Source organism: Eschscholzia californica, unplaced genomic scaffold (genome assembly GCF_041429995.1).
Source record: "Eschscholzia californica isolate CP2 unplaced genomic scaffold, dmEscCali1.0.p SCAF_3, whole genome shotgun sequence".
NCBI classification, from domain to species: domain Eukaryota; kingdom Viridiplantae; phylum Streptophyta; class Magnoliopsida; order Ranunculales; family Papaveraceae; genus Eschscholzia; species Eschscholzia californica.
Genome location: NW_028238420.1, coordinates 20,114,339 through 20,134,417, shown reverse-complemented (window position 1 = coordinate 20,134,417; position 20,079 = coordinate 20,114,339). Strand labels below are relative to the sequence as shown.

General features: G+C 38.3%; 2 protein-coding genes and 1 pseudogene across 3 annotated transcripts; 2 read left to right on the top strand and 1 right to left on the bottom strand.

Annotated features, from left to right (window-relative positions):
* Nucleotides 1-348: 348 nt before the first annotated feature.
* On the top strand, nt 349-2,908 carry LOC147548934 (anthocyanidin 3-O-glucoside 2''-O-glucosyltransferase-like). Of its 2 annotated transcripts, XM_086671180.1 has the most exons (3): nt 355-1,003; nt 1,733-1,952; nt 2,406-2,908. In XM_086671180.1, the coding sequence occupies exons 1-3, from the start codon at nt 542-544 to the stop codon at nt 2,660-2,662; spliced, it is 939 nt and encodes a 312-aa protein (XP_086527306.1). In that variant the 5' UTR covers nt 355-541; the 3' UTR covers nt 2,663-2,908. The 2 variants fall into 2 exon arrangements, with proteins under 2 accessions (XP_086527305.1, XP_086527306.1); XM_086671179.1 differs by having other exon boundaries at nt 349-1,003; nt 1,733-2,908.
* Nucleotides 2,909-10,331: 7,423 nt separating this feature from the next.
* On the bottom strand, nt 10,332-11,126 carry LOC147548933 (uncharacterized). Its single transcript, XM_086668160.1, has one exon. The coding sequence runs from the start codon at nt 11,124-11,126 to the stop codon at nt 10,332-10,334; it is 795 nt and encodes a 264-aa protein (XP_086524286.1).
* Nucleotides 11,127-17,889: 6,763 nt separating this feature from the next.
* LOC147548932 (26S proteasome regulatory subunit 6B homolog pseudogene) lies at nt 17,890-19,242 on the top strand (annotated as a pseudogene).
* The last annotated feature ends 837 nt before the right edge of the window (nt 19,243-20,079 follow it).

Below are 20,079 nucleotides of genomic sequence, written 5' to 3'. Positions count from 1 at the left end.
ACTAAACAAAAATTTGGTCAAAAGATGTTATAAATTAGTAAGAACTTACTAATATTTTGGGACATGTTATAAAATTTTGAGAGCCAAAAATGAGATAGCAGCAAGAATTTCAGTACCATCCCAAAGTAGTCTGAGATCTGATTCCTTTTTGGAAGTTAAGTCTCCCAACCACCAATTATCTTAATATGAGCAAGTTACATATCTTCCAACGTTTGATGTTGTGACCTTATTTCCCCGTTTGTTTTGTACCTTTCTCCCTCGCTCATCAACAACCACAGTTGCTACTGTAACAAGCATGTGACATGTGATCGGCCCCTATATGTGCATTCCTCACATGAAAAGTGAATCTCTCGCGGGTCGGGCTAGAACTAGCCGTCACGGTCCACCAACTTCTCACATTGGTGTAACTGTATCGGGTCACCGTCTGTACACTATGAGTTTATCGCTTTCGGAATTTATTCCAATATTTCACTATAAAATCTTACTTTGTTTCACTAACTTACCATGAGACAATTCTCCCTCTCTCAAGATTCAAAGAAAGATGAAAGATAAACAAAATTACTTACACATAGCAATGTACCCATGGTTTGCATTTGGTCATCTAAACCCATTCCTCAATATCTCAAACAAATTGGCAGAGAGAGGTCATAGAATTTCCTTCTTTGTACCTGGTAAAACTCAAGTCAAGCTAGAAAATTTTAATTTTCACCCAAATCTCATCACCTTTATTCCACTTACAGTTCCAACAGTTGAAGGTCTTCCACCTGGTTCTGAGACTACTTCCGATGTGCCTGTCACTTTACATCATCTCATAATGACTGCCATGGATTCCACTAAGCCTCAAATTGAATCATCTCTACATCAGCTTAAACCAGACTTCATCTTCTTCGATTTTACTCATTGGGTTCCTCCATTAGCCAAAGAACTTGGCATCAAATCCATCGAATACTGCACATCTAGTATGGCCACAATTGCTTTTCTCTTAACCCCAGCTTGCAACAAGGTCTGATGAGTAACAATGACTTTTCTTTTCGTCTTCTCTAATTAGTTTTTATGGTGTGAACCGAAAACTGTTTACGCAAGGAACTTAGTCCAATATTCCTTTGCAGATCTTCCAACTCCGGGTTATAATATGGCACGTTCCCTTACATGTTAGCTAGACTTTTTGCATAAAATTTGATGGCTAAACAGTTTATATAGCCGGGCTTTGCGCACCCCGGCCTTCCCCCAGGTCGGGCCAGACTAGCCAATCGGGCTCAGATCAAGGCCGAGCCCGGGTTTGGAATAAAACCCGGGCTGGCCTGGTCCATATTCTGTAAGGGCCACACTGGGCCTCTCTATTAAAATGATTCTGGTCTGGGTCCGACCGCGCTGGCCTGGCCCATATTCTGTAAGGGCCATGCGCCTGGGCCTCTCTATACAGAACGATTCTGGTCTGGGTCCGAACCTCGCTGAACTGATAAGCACCACTAGCTAAACTAGTCAGATAAGAAGCCTAGGATGGTATAGGGGAAACAGGTACAAAGAGAAATTGTGTACCAAGTAAACGAGAGTAGTGGACTGGGTGGCGCTTGAACCAGAGAAATATGGCTGGTATTAACGCTGGTGTTTCGTCAAATTAAAAATAAAATTTTGGCAGTACCCCAAATATTGAATTTCAAGTAAGAACACAAAATTGTTAGGTTGACAGAATTAGTAAGAATAAATGTAGTTTTCGCTGATATATTGTCAGGTTGGACAAGGTTGTGATGCTCAACTCTCAGAAGATGAATGGATGGAACAACCACCAGCTGATTTCCCACCTTCCAAAATCAAACTTCACCGACACGAAGCAAAAGCAATGAGTTTCATTACTTACCGTGAATACGGAAGTATCTCGTTCCATGAACGTATCAAATTGGCTCTAACTGGTGCAGATGCTATTGGTTTCAGATCATGTAGAGAACTTGAAGGTGCTTTTATTGATTTCATTGAAAAAAAATATGGAAAACAAGTATTACTATCTGGTCTAGTTTTGCCAACACCAACATCTTCTTCATTAGAAGAGAAATGGGATGAATGGTTAAACAACTTCAGACCAAGATCAGTAATCTTTTGTGCTTTTGGGAGTGAATGTCTCATGAAAAAGGATCAATTTCAAGAACTTGTTTTAGGTTTTGAATTAACAAAGATGCCATTTTTTGTTGCATTAAAACCACCATTAGGAGTTGAAACAATTGATGAAGCTTTGCCAAAAGGTTTTAAACAGAGAAATGAAGGAAGAGGAATAGTTGAAGGTTGTTGGGTTCAACAACAATTGATAATGAGTCATCCTTCTATTGGTTGTTTTGTTAGTCATTGTGGATTTTCTTCAATAATGGAAACTTTAGTTAACAACCCACAACTGGTTTTGTTACCAAATGCAGGTGATCAATATGTGAATTCAAGATTGATGTGTGGAGATTTGAAAGTTGGGGTGGAAGTAGAGAGGAGAGAAGATGATGGGTGGTTTTCAAAAGAAGATGTTTGTAAAGCAATTGAGATTGTTATGGAAGAAGATAATGAGATTGGGAAGGTACTGAGAAAGAACAAGTTGAAATTGAAGGGAAGGTTGTTGAAGGAAGGGCGTGAATCTGATTATATTACTACTTTTATAGAGAAGCTAAGAGCTATTTTAGTTTAAGTATTATTACTAGTTGATGTATCAGGACCTCTGAAAATTTATAATTTGCTTTTTCTTGATGATGATCACATAAATGGTTTACAAAATGATTCGAGAAATGTTAATCAAACACTCATGTAGTCTAATGGTGTGTGCTCCTAGCCTCCTCTACAAGAGTCTTAGGTTCAAGTCTAGGACACTGTGGTTCCCTCAAGATTTACCCTTGTAATTTGAATGTGCTTACAAAATAAAGTAGAGGTAGTTTTAGTTTGAAGGTGCTTACATTTCATCTTGTTTTATGACAGTTATATGCTTAAAGTAAGCATCTCATTTGCAGAAGCGTACACAAATTGTACGTGCACAATTTATGTGGGGGATTGTAGAAACCGGATCCGTTTTCGGTCAATTTGGGCAACCAAACGTTGTCCAAATCAGGATCAAGACGGACCATCGGATTTGTCTAATTCTTGAATTTAGACATAAATTCTATGACAAGGTCGTTTTAGGAAGAATTCTCTAGTAACACAAAAGAATTCGAAATCGCTCATGGCCGAAAAGAACAAAACCGAGAACTTACGTAAGTAAGAAACTAACTGTGTGATAGCTATATTGGTTTACAATAACAAGGACTCAGTTCAAGACTTACAGTTCACTATAGTCCTTGTAAACCATGTAGTTATTGACTAGGAAAGGTTCAAAGCCAAAAGCTACCTCTTCCGATGCTGGAAATTCCGCATATAAACGTTTGTCTGTCTGCATTAGAATAGTGTCAGTCAGTTTGTGTTGAAGTTTTGGATAAAATCATAATAACCATTCATGTGGAGGATTGTAGAAACCGGATGTGTTTTTGGCCAATTTGGGCCACCAAACGTTGTCCAAATCAGGATCAAGGCGACCATTGGATTCGTCTCGTCGAGCTCTTGAATTTAGACATAAAGTTTGTCAAAATCCAATTTCATATGAATGGTTATCATTGATTTGCTTGGGGAATAATATGAAGATAACTACAACGTGTAATTTTATTATTAGTACCGTATTGGCTAAATAAGAAAGTTCTACATCTTTATATAGACTTTTTCACATACTAACAGTAGATTCCTTGAAATGATGGGGTGCTTTGCACCACGCAAACCGCGTACGCGTGTGGCGTGGGGCGTATAGGGCTCATTAAGCACGTTAGAGGTGCCTACACACACTTCGCACGTGTGCATCGTTGCTAGGAGCGATTGGAGCCATTCATTTTTAAGATCAAAGAGTTTGATCTGATAGGGGAGATGTAATCAACGGATCTTGGCGATCTGATGGCTGAGATCCTGGACGTCTTCTATGATAGATCTGTTGGGAACCACTCTCGAGAAACAACAATCTTAAGGCTAATTTAGTAGTTTTCTAGTTCTTAAAATATTAACTTACTTTGTTTATGTGATGAGAGAAAAAGAAATGGCCACAAACGTTGAAACTGTTTGTGTTAATGCTTCATCCTGAACCATGCTGAGAAACCATAAAAGTTTAAGGGGATCGACTTCAAACTTTGGCAGTAGAAGATGTAGTTTTATTTGACCACTCTCGGGTTGGTTAAATATCTTTCTGAAGAAAAACCTATCCTAAATGAGGATGGTGACATTCAGAATGTGTCTGTCGTGGAGACATGGAAACATAATGATTTCCTCTATAAGAATTATATACTGAATTCTCTTGATGACAGACTTTATAGTATTTATTATATTATAGGAACCTCTAAGGAATCATGGAGTACCCTCATCAAAGAATATAAGACAGGGACAGGGGGTATGAAAATTCATTGTTGGTAGGTTCTTGGACTATAAAATGACTGACTCTAAACCAGTTATGTTACAAGTACAAGAACTCCAAATGTTGTTACAGGATTTAACGGTGGAAAATATGATTACTAATGAGGCCTTTCAAGTTCGTGCTATGATAGAAAAATTCCCTTCAGGTTGGAAGGATTTCAAAAACTATCTTAGACACAAAAACAAAGATGTCTTGAAGACCTATTCCTTAAACTAAAGATTGAGGAACACAGTCGAAGTGCGGAAAGGAGAAATGAAAAAATCTCCAATGTGAATGTGGTTGAAACAAACCCAGACTAATAAAAGAAAACGGTCAACCAAATCAAATGGTAAGATCAAAAAGAAAATATATTAATGGTTGTTTTACTTGTGGAAAATGAGGGCACGTTGCAAAGGATTGTCGGTTTTTTAAACCAGGCAGTAAACCAAACAAAGTGAAGAATCAAACTTCACTTATTGAAGATTCAAAACTTCATAATTTATGTGTTCTAGTTACTGAAAATGAATTCATGGTTGATGATGTGGTTCAGAAATTTGAAAATTTGAACCTATGTGTTGTTGTTTCTAAAGTTAATCTCATTGGTAACATAAGAGAATGTTGGATAGATATAGGGTCTACTCGCCACATTTGTGTTGATCGAAGCATGTTCTCTACTTACAAAGAAGCAGAGAATGAAGAGAACATGTTTATGGGTAATGACTCAACTGCTAAAGTCCAAGGTAAAGGAAAAGTGGTGTTGAAGTTTACTTCTGCCAAAGAAGTAACCTTAAATGATGTGTACCATGCTCCAGATGTAAGGAGGAATCTAGTATCCGGATCTCTCCTTAGTAAGAATAGGTTTAAACTTGTATTTGTGACAGATAAATTTGTACCGTCAAAAAATAATATGTATGTGGGGAAGGGATACATGTCAGGGTGTTTATGTAAACTAAATGTAACCATTGTAATGCCTAAGGCATAAAAAATTATTAATAATAAAGTTATGAGTTCCGCTTATATTGTTGAATCTTCTTCTAATATTTGGCATTAGAGATCAGGACATGTGAATTTAAATTCAATTAAGAAATAAATGAATATGGACGCAATATTTAAATTTGAGATTGAATCTAGAAAGAAGTGCCCCGCATGCATAGAGTGAAAAATGAGTAAACCTTCTTTCAAATCAACTGAAAGAAACACAAAACCTTTAAATTTAGTTCACATTGATATTTGTGATTTAAAAATGGTTCAAACAAGAGGAAGAAAGAAATATTTCATCACTTTCATAGATGATTCCACATGATTTTGTTATCTTTACTTATTAAGAAGTAAAGATGAAGCAATTGAAAATTTTAAGCTTCATAAAACAGAATTGGAAAATCAACTTATTAAAAAAAATTAAGGCAATTAGAAGTGATAGAGGAGGAGAATATGAATCTCCTTTTGCTGAAACATGTGCAAAGAATGGAATCATTCATCAAACAACCCTTCCATAAACCCCTCAACAAAATAGGATTGTTGAGCGTAAAAATAGAAATTTGAAAGAAATGATGAATGTTTTGTTGTTGAGTTCTGGTTTACCTTAGAACTTGTGGGGAGGGGGTTATCTTATTAGCCAACCACTTATTAAATAAGTTACCCCACAGGAAAACAGAAAACATTCCTTATGAGTTGTGGAAAGGAAGAAAATCATCCTTTAAATACACAAAAGTGTGGGGGTTGCCTTGCTAAGGTACTAGTTCCCCCTCCTAAGAAGGTTAAGATAGGACCTAAAACTGTAGATTGTATTTACATAGGACGGGCAATTAATAAAGGTGCCTATCGTTTTGTAGTTCACAAATAGGATATAACATATACCCATGTAAACACCATTATTGAATCCAGAGATGCAGAGTTCTTTGAGCATATTTTTCCATATAAACAAAATGTGGAAATACAATCTGAAACTAAAAACAGAAACAGAGTAATAAATTGAAGAAGACACAATAATCAAAGGTGATTTCATTGATAGACTTGGTTACATATTTATAGAGATTACAATAGGGTTTGTAGAGAAATAATAAATAAGGAAATATTACAAAGAGGAAACAATTAAAATTACAATTGCTATATTATGTATTTCTTTCTATCTTGGGGAGATATCTTCTAGATATCTTCCTTTTCTTCAATATACTTCAATACCCCCCCGCAAGTTGGAGCAGGGGAAGGAATCTGAATCAAGCCCAACTTGGAGAGTAACCGATGAAATGGATCTGAACCAAGGGGTTTCGTAAAGATGTCAGCCAGCTGATCGGCAGAGCGAAGGTGAGTCGTCTTAATAAGACCAGATTCAATTTTCTCCCGAACAAAATGGCAATCGATCTCGATATGCTTTGTTCGTTCGTGAAAGACAGGATTGGCGGCAATGTGCATAGCCGCCATATTGTCACAGAAGACCTGAAAGGGTTCTGGAATTGAGACACGAAGGTCTTGAAACAAATATTTCAGCCACTGCAGTTCCGCAGTGAGTGTAGCTAGAGCCCGATATTCTGCCTCAGCCGAGGATCGGGAAACAGTCGGTTGTTTCTTGGACTTCCAAGACAACGGACTTGAACCAAGCATAGTGAAGTAGCCGGTGGTCGAGCGACGGGTGATGGGACAACTAGCCCAATCAGAGTCGGTAAAACCAGAAATAGTTAGAGTGTTGGACGAAGAGAGAAGGAGGCCATGATTCATGGTGCCTTTCAAGTAACGAACAACTCGAGTAGCCGCATCCATATGATTGGAGTGGGGATTTTGCATGAATTGACTAAGGTAATTCACAGAAAATGAAATGTCAGGACGAGTCACCGTGACATATAAAAGTCGACCAATAAGACGCCGAAACGAAGTTGGATCGTCTAATGGCGTACCATCAGTAGGTAATAACTTTAAGTGTTGTTCCATAGGAAAGAGACTTGGTTTAGCTCCTAGGAGACCCGAGTCGCGAAGAATGTCCAACGTGTATTTGCGTTGACAAAGGAAAATGCCTTTTGGGGAACGAGATACTTCGATTCCAAGAAAGTATTGAAGTCGTCCAAGGTTTTTAAGAGAAAAACGTTTCTCGAGACGTAATTGAAGAGATGAAATTTCCGAGGCATTATTGCCGGTGATAATGATGTCATCTACGTAAACTAAGACGTAAATGGCAGTCGGACCATCAAAAAAACAAAACAGTGAATGATCGGAAGATGACTGTTTAAAACCTTCAGCTTGTAAGCCGGTAGAAAATTTGGCAAACCATTGTCGAGAAGCTTGTTTTAATCCGTAAAGGGATTTGTGCAAGCGACATACTTTGTGGTCACCAGTCCTGGAAAATCCAGGTGGAATAGTCATGTAGACTTCTTCATCCAAGTCAACCTTGGAGAAAAGCATTATTCACATCCAACTGATGGAGGGGCCAATCTTTAATGGCAGCAACGGAAAGAAGTGCACGAACAGTGACCAATTTGGCGACTGGGGCGAAAGTATCATGATAATCGATGCCTTCTACTTGGGTATAACCCTTGGCAACGAGTCGCGCTTTATGACGTTCAATTGATCCGTCAGAGCGGTATTTGATTTTGTACACCCATTTACAACCAATTGGTTTCTTTCCCGGGGGTAAGGGAGTTAATGACCAAGTTTGATTTTGTTCAAGAGCTTGAATTTCCTTATCCATTGCAGCACGCCATTCTGGAAAAGCCTTGGCGGCGGAATAGGATGTGGGTTCTTCCGTATTGACAACGGAAGTAAGAAATGCTCGATGGGAAGGGGTGAATTTTTCAAAACTGACATAGTCAGTTAAGGGATATTTGGTGGAAGTCGTAGGTGCAGTAGTACAAGAACAAAGATAGTCAGCCAGATGGGCAGGACGTCTCGTTGTACGGACTGGTCGAGAAGAAGGTAAAAGTTCTTCGGGAGAAGTAGCTGAAACCGGGGTAGTGTCAGAATTCGAAGGTGAAGGTTCTTTCGAAGGAGAAGCACCTTGCAGAGGAGAAATACCTTGCGAGGGAATAACAGAGTCAGAAGGAAGCTCGGGAGATTCCTCGGAGGAAGAAGCAGCGGAAGAGGAGGAGTCTAACACAATAGGTGGGATGGGGGTCGCGTCAGCGGAAGAGGAGGAGTCCAACACAATAGGTGGGATGGGGGTCGCGTCAGTGGAAGAGTGTGAATGGTCGTCGACCAAAGACGGGAGAGTATACAAGTCCGGATGAGGCGAGTGGGTATCGTCGATGGGACTGAAGTAATAGGCGTCCGATGAAAGCGGAGTGAAGGAGGTAGGTTCAGAGAAAGTCGATTGACGTTCAGCGAAAGGGAACTTACCCTCAAAAAAACGCACGTGCCGGGAATCATAGAGATTGTGTGTCTCTAAATCGTAAATAGTGTATCCTTTCTTCCCAGGCGGATAACCAACAAATATTCCAGGTTTAGCTCGATGATCGAACTTATTTTGGATGTTGGTATTGGTTGCAAAACATAAACAACCGAAAACTCGGAGAGCTAAGTAGTCCGGTGGAGAATCATATAACATTTCATAAGGAGATTTGTATGAAAGTATTGGAGTCGGCATTCTATTGATTAAATAGGTTGCCGTTTTTAAACATTCCCCCCAAAATTTTAAAGGGAGATGTGCTTGAAAACGCAAAGCGCGAGCAACATCGAGTAAATGACGATGTTTACGTTCGACGACACCATTTTGTTCAGGTGTGGAGACGCAACTGCGTTGATGGAGAATTCCATGAGAATGGAACCAAGTTTGGAGATCATTGGATAAGAACTCGGCTCCATTATCAGAACGAAATGTTTCAATCGGGTTTGAAAATGTATTTTCAGGACTCGAGGATATAGATTTAATCTTCTTATGATATTGTTTAGAAACAAACTGAAAAAAGAAGTTTAAATGTATTTTAGTCTCAGACTTGGTTTGCATAAGGAATGTCCAAGTAAATCTGGAGAAGTCATCAACAAGTGTGAGGAAATAACGCTTGTTGGTTAAAGATGGAACCGGAAAGGGTCCCCAAATATCAGCATGAATAAGTTGAAAAGCAAAAGTACTAAAACTACTACTTTTATTAAAAACCAACTTAGATTGTTTTGCCATAGGGCATACAACGCATTCATGCGACTTATTAAACGAAATAAACGGGAAACGTTCTGATAAAGTACGTAAACGGCCTAAATTAGGATGTCCAAGTCGACGGTGCCAGACGTCGATTGACTTATTCAAAGCAAGTGCAGTAAAATTCCTACGGAGAATGTAGAGTCCATCAATAGCATCAGCCCGACCAATCTCCTGATGATTTGAGATCGTCTGAAAAAGGCAATGAGTGGAATCAAAATAAACACCAGATTTCAAAGATTTACAAGTCTGATTTACAGACATCAAATTAAATTTGAAATTAGGAATGTAATAAACTTGGTCAATAGAGAGAGAGTCAGAAAAAGTGACTCTGCCAATATATTTGACTAAGTAAGACGCTCCATCGGGAATTTGAACATAACAAGATGGTGGTGCTAAAGCATAAGAGCTAAAAGCATCTAATGAAAAACAAACATGGTTTGAAGCACCACTATCAACAATCCAAACAGAAGGATGAGATAGGGAATTACCTGACATCATAGCAGAACTGGAAGGAGTCTGTGCATTGACAACTGCCATAATGCGGTCATAGTCTTCTCTGGTAAAAGTTGGAGCTGGAGAAGAGCTGGAACCCTGTGAAGTGCTACGGGCACCACCTTGACGAGGGGGGCGACCATGGAGAAGATAACATCGATCAACAGGGTGACCGAGACGTTTGCAATGAGTGCACATTACATCTCTGTTACAAGTGTCAGCAGTGTGTCCATGAAGGTTGCACTTAGTACAATAAGGACGAATTCGCTTATTTCTCGGGGGAGGTCAATCACTTTCTTTCAGCTTGTTAGCGGCCGTGATCTTGGCGTTGAAAGCGTGAAAGTCAAAAGGAGCATTGATCTTGTTTTTCTGCTCTTCTTGAATGACCAAATTATATACCTTAGCCAGAGAAGGTAACGGCTCCATTAGAAGGATGTTATTGCAAGTTGCAGAATAACGTGCATGAAGACCCATGAGAAACTCTATTGTACGCGAGGTAAGATGATACTCAATGGTTGTTTTGCCAACAGGGCAAGCACATGAAGTGGGTGGAATGATAGCATCCAATTCGTCCCAATAAGACTTCAACTGAGAGTAATAAGCTGAAATAGTCTGGTGCTCCTGAGTAAGGGCAGAAATCTTTTTCTTCAGTTGATAAATGTAGGTAGCGTTAGACGTAGCAAAACGCTCCTTCAAATTCTTCCAAAGATCAAAAGCAGAAGCCGAACGTCTCGTGCTACGTCGGATTTCCTCGCTGACAGAATTGGATATCCAAGCCGCCACCATGGTGTCACAACGGATCCATGCATGAAGTTGCGCAGGATCCGTCGGTTTAGGGAGTGACCCATCGATAAAACCTTGCTTATTTTTGATGATAAGAGCATCATGCATACTGTGAGCCCATTCAGCATAGTCTGGCCCGGTAAGCACGGGGTTAACACCAACAGAAGTTGCATTGTCCGAAGGATGCACATAATAAGCCTCACATATTTGTTGGAGAGGAGTTGAGTCTGTCATTGGTGGAGTGTCATCTGAATTCGAGTTCAGATCACTGATGTTGGCAGATTGTCCAGAAGTCATTGTTCTGTAAAGAATAGAAGAAGATAATCTATTGTAAAATCAACGTCACAATAATATATAAGGGACGGTTTAGAATTTGCACAACTAACAGAAGTGTTGGCTAGGAATAAAAGGGACAGTATATGTTTGTCTCAAATAAATAGTCCAAACAGAAGTGTTGGGAAGTAAAGGAGACAGTTACAAATAAATGGACTGTCACAAATAGTCCAAACAGTTATGTACTGTTGGAAAAAAAGAAAAACGTCACAAACGTGAGGTGTCACAAAAGGGGTCAGATGTTTGGGTCGGTCAAGGACAGAATCTGGGTCAAAGTTGACTGACTTTTAGTCAAGTCAATAGGTGAAAGTTAAGGGTCAAAGCAACAGAGTCGGGGTCAATTAGGTTTGACTCTGTTGCGTGAGTAGTCGCCGGCCAATAATTAGGGTTCCGGTCAAAATTGTCGCCGGCCTTATTAGGGTTCCGATCAAAGGAACAGGGTGTCGATTTCCGGCCAAAATTAGGGTCCCGATTAAGGGGACACAGGGTAATAACAAACCGAGATGGTGGGTCGTAATGAAACCGATCAAAAGCTAGGATTTTCGATCAAGTTGAATGGTGTAGCGAGAGAAACGCCGGAGTGAAACGCCGGAGTGAAATATCTCGGTTTTAGAGAGGAAATCGTGTGAGTTGTATGGTCCTGTCGTCGGAAGTGATATTCCGGTGGTTTAGAAGGGGCGAATGCTTCCGGTATCACCCCTTGCCGGCGGAAGTTCTGAAACCCTAGAGGGCCAGTTCGTCGGAGAAGAAGCCTAGAAATCGGGAACCAAATTAGGGTTCCGATCTCGGACTTGTTTTAGTTCTGTTCTGGTTTTATGTCTATTCTGGTATTGGAACAGACCAGATTAGATTAAAACTGTTCTGGAACGGAACAGAACAGATTTATTCTGGGATGGAATAAACCGGTTATGTCTATTCTGGTATTGGAATAGACCAGATGAGGTTAAATCTGTTCTGGAACGGAACAGACCCGACCAGATTAGGTTAAATCTGTTCTGGAACGGAACAGAATTTGTTTCTAACCTAAAAAATAATAAAAAATATCGCAAAAAATTCGAAAAAAAATTTCGAAAAAATTGGAAAAAAAAAACAGAAAAATATGTTGATAATAACTGACCTTTGAAGATGGAGTAGAGTATTAAAATAATAAGAATCCTTAGAGCTCCTTGAGTTGAATAAAAGCCGAAGAAACCAATAATCTTAAAAACTCCAGGAAATATTAATTGTGCTCTAATACCATAATAAATTGAAGAAGACACAATAATCAAAGGTGATTTCATTGATAGACTTGGTTACATATTTATAGAGATTACAATAGGGTTTGTAGAGAAATAATAAATAAGGAAATATTACAAAGAGGAAACAATTAAAATTACAATTGCTATATTATGTATTTCTTTCTATCTTGGGGAGATATCTTCTAGATATCTTCCTTTTCTTCAATATACTTCAATACAGAGATCAAAGTGATTAAAGTTTAGAACCATCTAAACAAGATGACATGGAAATCAAGGAACAAGAAATTGAACCTCGAAAAAGTAAAGGATAAAGGTACAAAAGGTCTTTGGTCCTGATTTTGTCACCTTCGTGATTGAAGGAGAGCCTCAAATATTCACAGAAGCTATGACTACTCCAGAAGCTCCATTTTGGAAAGAAGCTGTGAACAATGAGATCGAATTCATCATGCAAAACCATACTTGGGAGGTAGTGGATCTTCCACCTAGTTGTAAGCCTTTAGGATGTAACCTTCTATGTCCAAAACTAAGACGGAGATCATGTTTCTAGAAATAAAAGGTACATAATAACAATTATGAAGTTCTATAACTAGACCAGATTCTAAAGACAGACTATAAGTCCCTACAACTACTGCAGTAACCCTTGCTTTGTTTGCTACTCGCAGGACCACCTCTCTTTTAGACAAATATCTGATTTCCTTTAGCTCTTGCACATCAGAAATGATATGAGCTCCACCTCCGTATCAAATACCCATGAGGGGGAATCAATCGTATTTGCTAAGTTAATCTCAATAACATAGATACCTTGGTCGGAATTCCCAACTGCTTCCTTTTTGTCCTCCAGATACATAGGGCCGTTTCTCTTCCAATGGTCGAGACCATTGCAGTAGGGACACCTTGAATTAGAAGAAGAGCCTGTAGCGATGGTCTTGACAACTGACCGTTCATTCTTTTTGGCTAATCGCTTCTTTCCTCCTTCTTTAAGCCCTTTGTCCTTCTAAATGAAAAGAAGGAATCTTGGTTAATCGCTTCTTTCCTCCTTCTTTAAGACTTTTGTCCTTCTGAATGAAAAGAATTTCCTTCTTTTGTTTAGATTTTCCAATGCCTTTGTGGCTTTCTTTGGAAGTCCCATACTTCTTTATTCACGATTTCTGTCGGGACATATCCCTTAATCGTCGAATGATTGTCCGCGCATCCATCTTCCAAAATCTCTTTTGAATATTTGTTTTCATGGTTGCCAATATAAGGCATGTTACTGAAACCGATTTCATCCGGATAATTTTGGCTTACTCTTATTCCTCGACCGTCGAGGTTGCAGTTATCTTTGAAATTGGGGTATCCATGACACTTTTACTACAAAAAAAATATAACTATTAGAGATGGCAAAAAACTGCCCCGAAAACATAAAAGCGGTCCCAATAGAGTATTGGGGACGGTTCGATCCGTCCCAGAAAGTGGCGTCTGAAACGGTATTTGGGACAGTTATAGCGACGTATAGCTTCTGTCCCCAATATTGTGTTGGGACGGTTTTTAACTGTCCCCATATAAACGGTCGTTAGGGACAGTCCTTAACTGTCCCTAAATGTTTGACAAAATTGTATCTCCTTCGGATTTAGGGCAGTCAACATCTGTCCCTATAAAATTAACGAAAATTGGCAAAATTTGTCGAAGATCAAATAAATTTGACGGTTCCACTTAAAATGAATTCAAACATATATAATCAAAATATTCTTACTCGTAAAAAAAATATATGTATTTCGTTTGCTGATTTTCAACATTTACCAAGTAGAGTACTTAACAGATATTGACCCAACAAAACATTCAACATCTATGTTACCGAAGTGGTCGAACAAAGCAAGTCGCATTTGTTACCAACAAGAAGCTTGCGCACGCTATTATTTGTATGTATATCGATCTCATTGAGCCATTGTTTAACATTGTTGAAACTCATCATCTAGTGACATCGTAGACAAATAAATGAAAATAATTATTTCAAACTTACAATTGGAAACCCCCCTCCATTAGCTAACTGAATGGTTTGAATGGTGAACCTAGTCTGAAGCTAATATTCAACTCATCAAGATCCTTGAGATCGAAGGAAAATGGTGCATGATGATAGGGATAAAAACTTGTAGTAAAGAATGTTTAAGCATAGGTCGAACAAATATTAAAAATAGTCTAGTGTCCATGCTTTCTGGAAGTTAAAACCAAAAAGATGGAGAATCTAATAAAAAAAATAGTTATGGTCGCGTTCACTGCGTATATGGTAGATTTTTGCTCATTCTTACTCTTTGTCTTTCGGCTTCTTCCTAAGAAGTAAAAGAAAAATGAAGCTTCGAGTTTGTGCACCATATCAAAAGGTAATGCAAAATGGAAGTCTTTCACATAAGGAAACATGGTGTACAAAGAAAGTTAATATTGACTGTTACTTCCAGGAGAATGACGACATCAGAAGTACTTAGCTGAAAAATTATTTCTCAGATTTGAAGGGTATTTACCATTGCCTGGAGCAAACTCCTTCATAGTAATAGTGCATGTGCATGTCCCAGCACAGACTCTTTTTAGAACCTTAAAGAGCAAAAAAACAGTCAACTTTCAGTTAATCTTCATAGAAAATGTCTACCAACAAAGTTTCAAAAAATCACTAAATAGTAATTATTGAGAAGATAGCAACAAAATGTTCAGCATGGGAAGATAGCAACAAAACGTTTACCAACTAATTGAGAAGATAACAACAAAACTTTCATTTTACCTTCTTTTAAAACCTTAAAGAGCAAATTAGAAGCACACTTACCCGCTTACCAACTAAAGTTTACCAACTAACTTTCAGCATGAGACGATAACAACAGAAAACTAATTGAGATAAAATCACTAAATACAGAAAAGACTGAAAGATGTAAATTTTAGTCAACAACCACCAAAACCTTTAAAGATTGACTACATAGAAAGAATATTCATTTATTTTGCAAGATTAGTCGACAAGAAGTCGAGGTGATACTTTTTACATTTTTGAAACAAAGGTCCTTTTACAACAAGCAAAAGAACTTATACTTTGGTTGCCAAATGACACCTAAGTCTCCACTTCTAGACTCACCTCCCTATACACCTCCATACCCATCTCTGTATCCACCACTTCCATATATACCAATTTGATGTCCACCGCCTTCATACTCACCACTTTCGTATCAACCACCTCCATACTCTCTTTCATATCCCCTACCTCCGTACCAACTTCCATATTGGGTAAAATTGATAAAGACCATCCTGCTTCAGTATTTTTTCCTCATAATTACTGGTTTTTGTTTCCGAAAATGCTCACGTTCTTCTGGGTCTATTATAGAACTTCAACCTTTCTCCATAATGTTGTTATCTAGTTGTGTACGATTATAATCTATTTTAATATGTTCCACCTCTATTTTGTTACATTTGTACCAACTTGAAACATCATAAGTTGATGATGCTCCTCAGTTTTTTCAAGAAGGGTTGCATGTTTTTGCACACCCTCTATTTGTACCTGCTATAATGTGTAACAAATTTATGTTCATTCCTGAGACACTTTATCTAGGTATACCCTTTTCGAGTCTTCCATACTCTTTCTCATCTTCACTTTCTTTCCCTTGACACGACTAGAGTGATTTTATTTTATTCCTACTAGAGATTCTTTGGTAGTTTCCTCAAGATTTACTGAGAATTGAATTCCAGGAGATTCCAGTCTAGGAGTGTTTAGTTCAACGAAAGCCTTTTTTTTCATCTAGACCTTGTCCATACAATGCTTTCGCTTCATTAAGCTACAATATTTGAAAATATAAATCGATTAGATATATGTGGATAGATTCTTCGACACTTTAACAAAATCAAGTAAATACTTACAATGTCTAACTCACTAGCACCACTTTGATTTTGATTTTCTATTTGGTGAAAACACATCCTTTCAATTTGTTTATTGCCATTGAATTCACGTTCCATTGGTGATGCAAGCGCATAACGGGACGGACCCCCGATCCCGCGCGCCCGAGGCCTAGTCGGCCAATCTAGTTAGTTTAGGAAGTTTTAATTTAAGAAGGGTTCATAATGAATCTAGGTTTAGGAAGTTTTAGGTATTTCTATTATTTAAGAATCCTAGTTTATGTCTATCTAGGAAAGTTTAGTAATCTATAAAAGGAGGTCCAGTCTTGTTTATTATTCATATTGAAGAGAAAAAACCCCTTGAAGTTTAATAAAGTTTAGATTATTTACAGTTATTCACCGTTCTTCGTTTATTTACATCGTTCTTCTTTTAATTCCGCTGCGTCTACATCAAGTGGTACTCAGAGCCATCAAAATTCTGGATTTTTTTTACAAAAAAAAATAAAAATATCTATGGATACATCTCCTCTTGAATGTTGGAAATTTTTTCCATGTTTATGTTGGAATCCTATTCGAGATACAGCTCAATTTTATATTGATAGAGAAGATGAAAGAAAAATTCATCAAGTTTCTAAAATTCCACTCTTCGAAGGTCAATTTCATATAAATTCCTGGATTCAACACATGGGAGATTGGTTCAGAAATCAAGACGTTCCCGACGAAGATAAGGTTTTTTTGGTTGAGCAACATATGTCCGAAAGAATCTATGAACAATTCAATGCCCTGCAATGGAGACTTATTGATCAAGGAAAATCGATCATTGATGATTGGGATACATTGAAAAGTATTTTCAGGTATGGTTTTCTTCCTCTCGATGAATGTTTGTCATGTGTATAAACAAAAATTGAATTGAGAAGACAGTTCTCCGAAGTTACTCCAGTCACTAAGATCGATGATATTGAAGGAGAAGTTCAGGGAAAAAAGAACAAAATTCAGTCAATGGCGGAGGAGGAAGAAGGAAGTAATTTTCCTTCATTAAATCTAAATCCTAGTCGAGATATGAAACATCAATGTCTGACCAAATTTTATGCTTCATATGACATTCCGGGAGACGACATCCTTGTTTCGAATCATAAAATTTTACCGCATCAACTATGTCTCACATCACCTCTGTACTCTTATACACCACCACCGTACTCACCACCGTATTCACCACCTCCTTCAATGGCACCACCACTGATGGATCAACAACCACCAAACCCACAACAACAACAATGGGCTATGCTGCAACCTTACCAAAATCAAGCTACACCTCCTGCTTGGAACCAGCAACAACCACCACAACAAGCTCAACCTTACATGCTGACTAAACAACAACAACAACAACAACAACAACAACAACAACATTCATATCAAGCCTCTCAACCAACTAGTGCCGATGAGATTCGAACTCTTTGGATCGGTAATCTGCAATCTTGGATGGAAGAGAGTTACATTCATGGTTATTTTGCTCATACAAGAGAGGTTGTTAATGTGAAAGTAATTCGTAATAAGCAAACGGGTCAGTCTGATTGTTATGGTTTTGTTGAGTTTGTAAGTCATGCGCAGCAGCAGAAAGGATTTTACAGTCTTATGATGGGTCATTGATGCCTAATGTTGAGCATAATTTTAGAATGAATTGGGCTTCTTTTGGTTCGGGAGAGAGACGTCAAGATAGTAGTGCTGATTTCACAATTTTTGTAGGGGATTTGGCTTCTGATGTTACTGATTATACTTTACAAAAAACTTTTAAGAGTCATTATACTTCTGTTAAGGGTGCAACAGTTGTTACTGATAGGACAACTAGACAATCGAAAGAATATGATAATTCTGACTATAAGTTCACTGAAGCAAATCGTCAACCATTAAACCTAGAAAGACAACTTGAATTCATCGATATTCAAGAAGAACACGTTAAAGATGAACAAAAGAATCTCAAACGAGAACTTATTCGAGCACAGGAAGAAGTTAAGAGAATCCAATCTGTTCCTCTTGTTATTGGACAGTTCACGGAGATGGTTGATCATAACAATGGAATCGTTGGATCTACAACTTGTTCGAGTTACTATCTAAGCACCATTAATAAAGAACCCCCTGAAGCTGATTCGAATGCTCTTGTTGATGGCTTGCCTCCTGAGGCTGATTCAAGTATCTCTTTGTTGGGTCAGTCAGAGAAGCCAGAAGTTACCTATAATGAAAGTGGTGGTTACCACATTCAAAAACAAGAAATTTGTGGGGATGTTGAGCTATCACTGATTCATGATGATTTTTACAAACAGATTGGTATGTACCCACCTCGAGGTGTTGTGCTTTTTGGTCCTCCTGGCACTTATAAAACTATGCTTGCCAAAGCAATGGAAAATCATACAACTGCAGCCTTCATAAGGATGGTTAATTCGGAATTTGTTCAGAAGTATTTGGCTGGGGAGCCAAAGATGGTTCGTGATGTTTTCCGCCTTGCTAAAGAGAGTGCTCCAACAATCATCTTTAATAATGAAGTGGACGCCATTGCTACTGCTAGGTGTCATGCGCAAACTGGTGTTGATAGGGAAGTTCAGCGTATCCTCGTGGAATTCTTGAATCTTTATATGAATAGCTTTAAAGATGAGGGAGCTGAAAGAATTACATATGCTTTAAAAGGGAACCGTTCAATATCTGGCGTAGATGTGGAAGGATTTTGTGATCCTGATGCTTATAACCTAGATGAGGGTAAGTTTGTAATGGGATTACAATTCCATCTTGCGAAAATAAGACATTCTGCTTCAGCTGAGTTTGTTGATCCTAGTTACCTTGATGCTCATCATGAGTTTGTGATGGTTGTCATTGCTTTTAGTAAGAGATCGAAAGCTACAACAGATCTGCACCAAGTTTATTATTCTTTACTTGGCAAAGAAAATAGGTTTTTTTGCAACTTCGTTTGGAAACCAGGTGATTTGTTTGTTTTTATTCATTATCTTTAGTTCGTTTTTTCTCATGATGGTCGGAACTTCGATTTGGTATTTCAAGTTGTTCGTCAAAGAAACAAGGTCGAATACATATTGGATTGGAAGATGACATTCTTCATTGTTTTTACGAGAACGAAGAAGTTATTATTTGAAATCTTCGTCATCCACTTAAAAGATGATGGGAGATGTCGAAATTTATTGGATGATTATTCACTATTATTGATTTGGAGTGAATCTTCCTATCATAGGATTCAGATTATAGTTGGTCCTTTCGTCTATCATTGTCAAGTACGAAACAGGACTAGTCATCTATATCCGGGAAACAGCAACGGTTTAAGTGAATGTTGCAATTTGTGTTTGTCTCTTGATGCCGATTTTTGGGGATTAGCTACAATTGTTCTGACTTCACACTTGCTCAAATTCCTTCACACGTTCTTGAAGATTGTCAAGTGGTTGAGTCTATTGTGCGAAGATGGCGAGATGAACGTTGATTATTCACTTATGTTAGTTTGGCGACACTCATTGCAATATGAGAATAATGTTGGTGATTTCTTGCAATTTGGTATCCTTCACATTCTTCGCAAAATTCGTTCGAAGTGGGAATTACGGATCGTCGTGACAGAGTTCATCCTATGCGGGTGCATTACATTATTTTGTTCATCGAAACGGTTCGGGACGAACCTTCTGGGGAACGGGTAGCTGATGCAGGCGCATAACGGGACGGACCCGCGATCCCGCGCGCCCGAGGCCTAGTCAGCCAATCTAGTTAGTTTAGGAAGTTTTAATTTAAGAAGGAATCATAATGAATCTCGGTTTAGGAAGTTTTAGGTATTTCTATTATTTAGGAATCCT

What these genes read in the sequence shown, in the direction of transcription:
- LOC147548934 (XM_086671179.1), top strand. Translation starts at nt 542, where the DNA reads ATGAAAGATAAACAAAATTACTTACACATAGCAATGTACCCATGGTTT. An exon ending in TAACCCCAGCTTGCAACAAG is followed by an intron (nt 1,004 to 1,732) that starts GTCTGATGAGTA and finishes ATATATTGTCAG; the next exon opens with GTTGGACAAGGTTGTGATGC.
- LOC147548933 (XM_086668160.1), bottom strand. Translation starts at nt 11,126, where the DNA reads ATGACTTCTGGACAATCTGCCAACATCAGTGATCTGAACTCGAATTCA.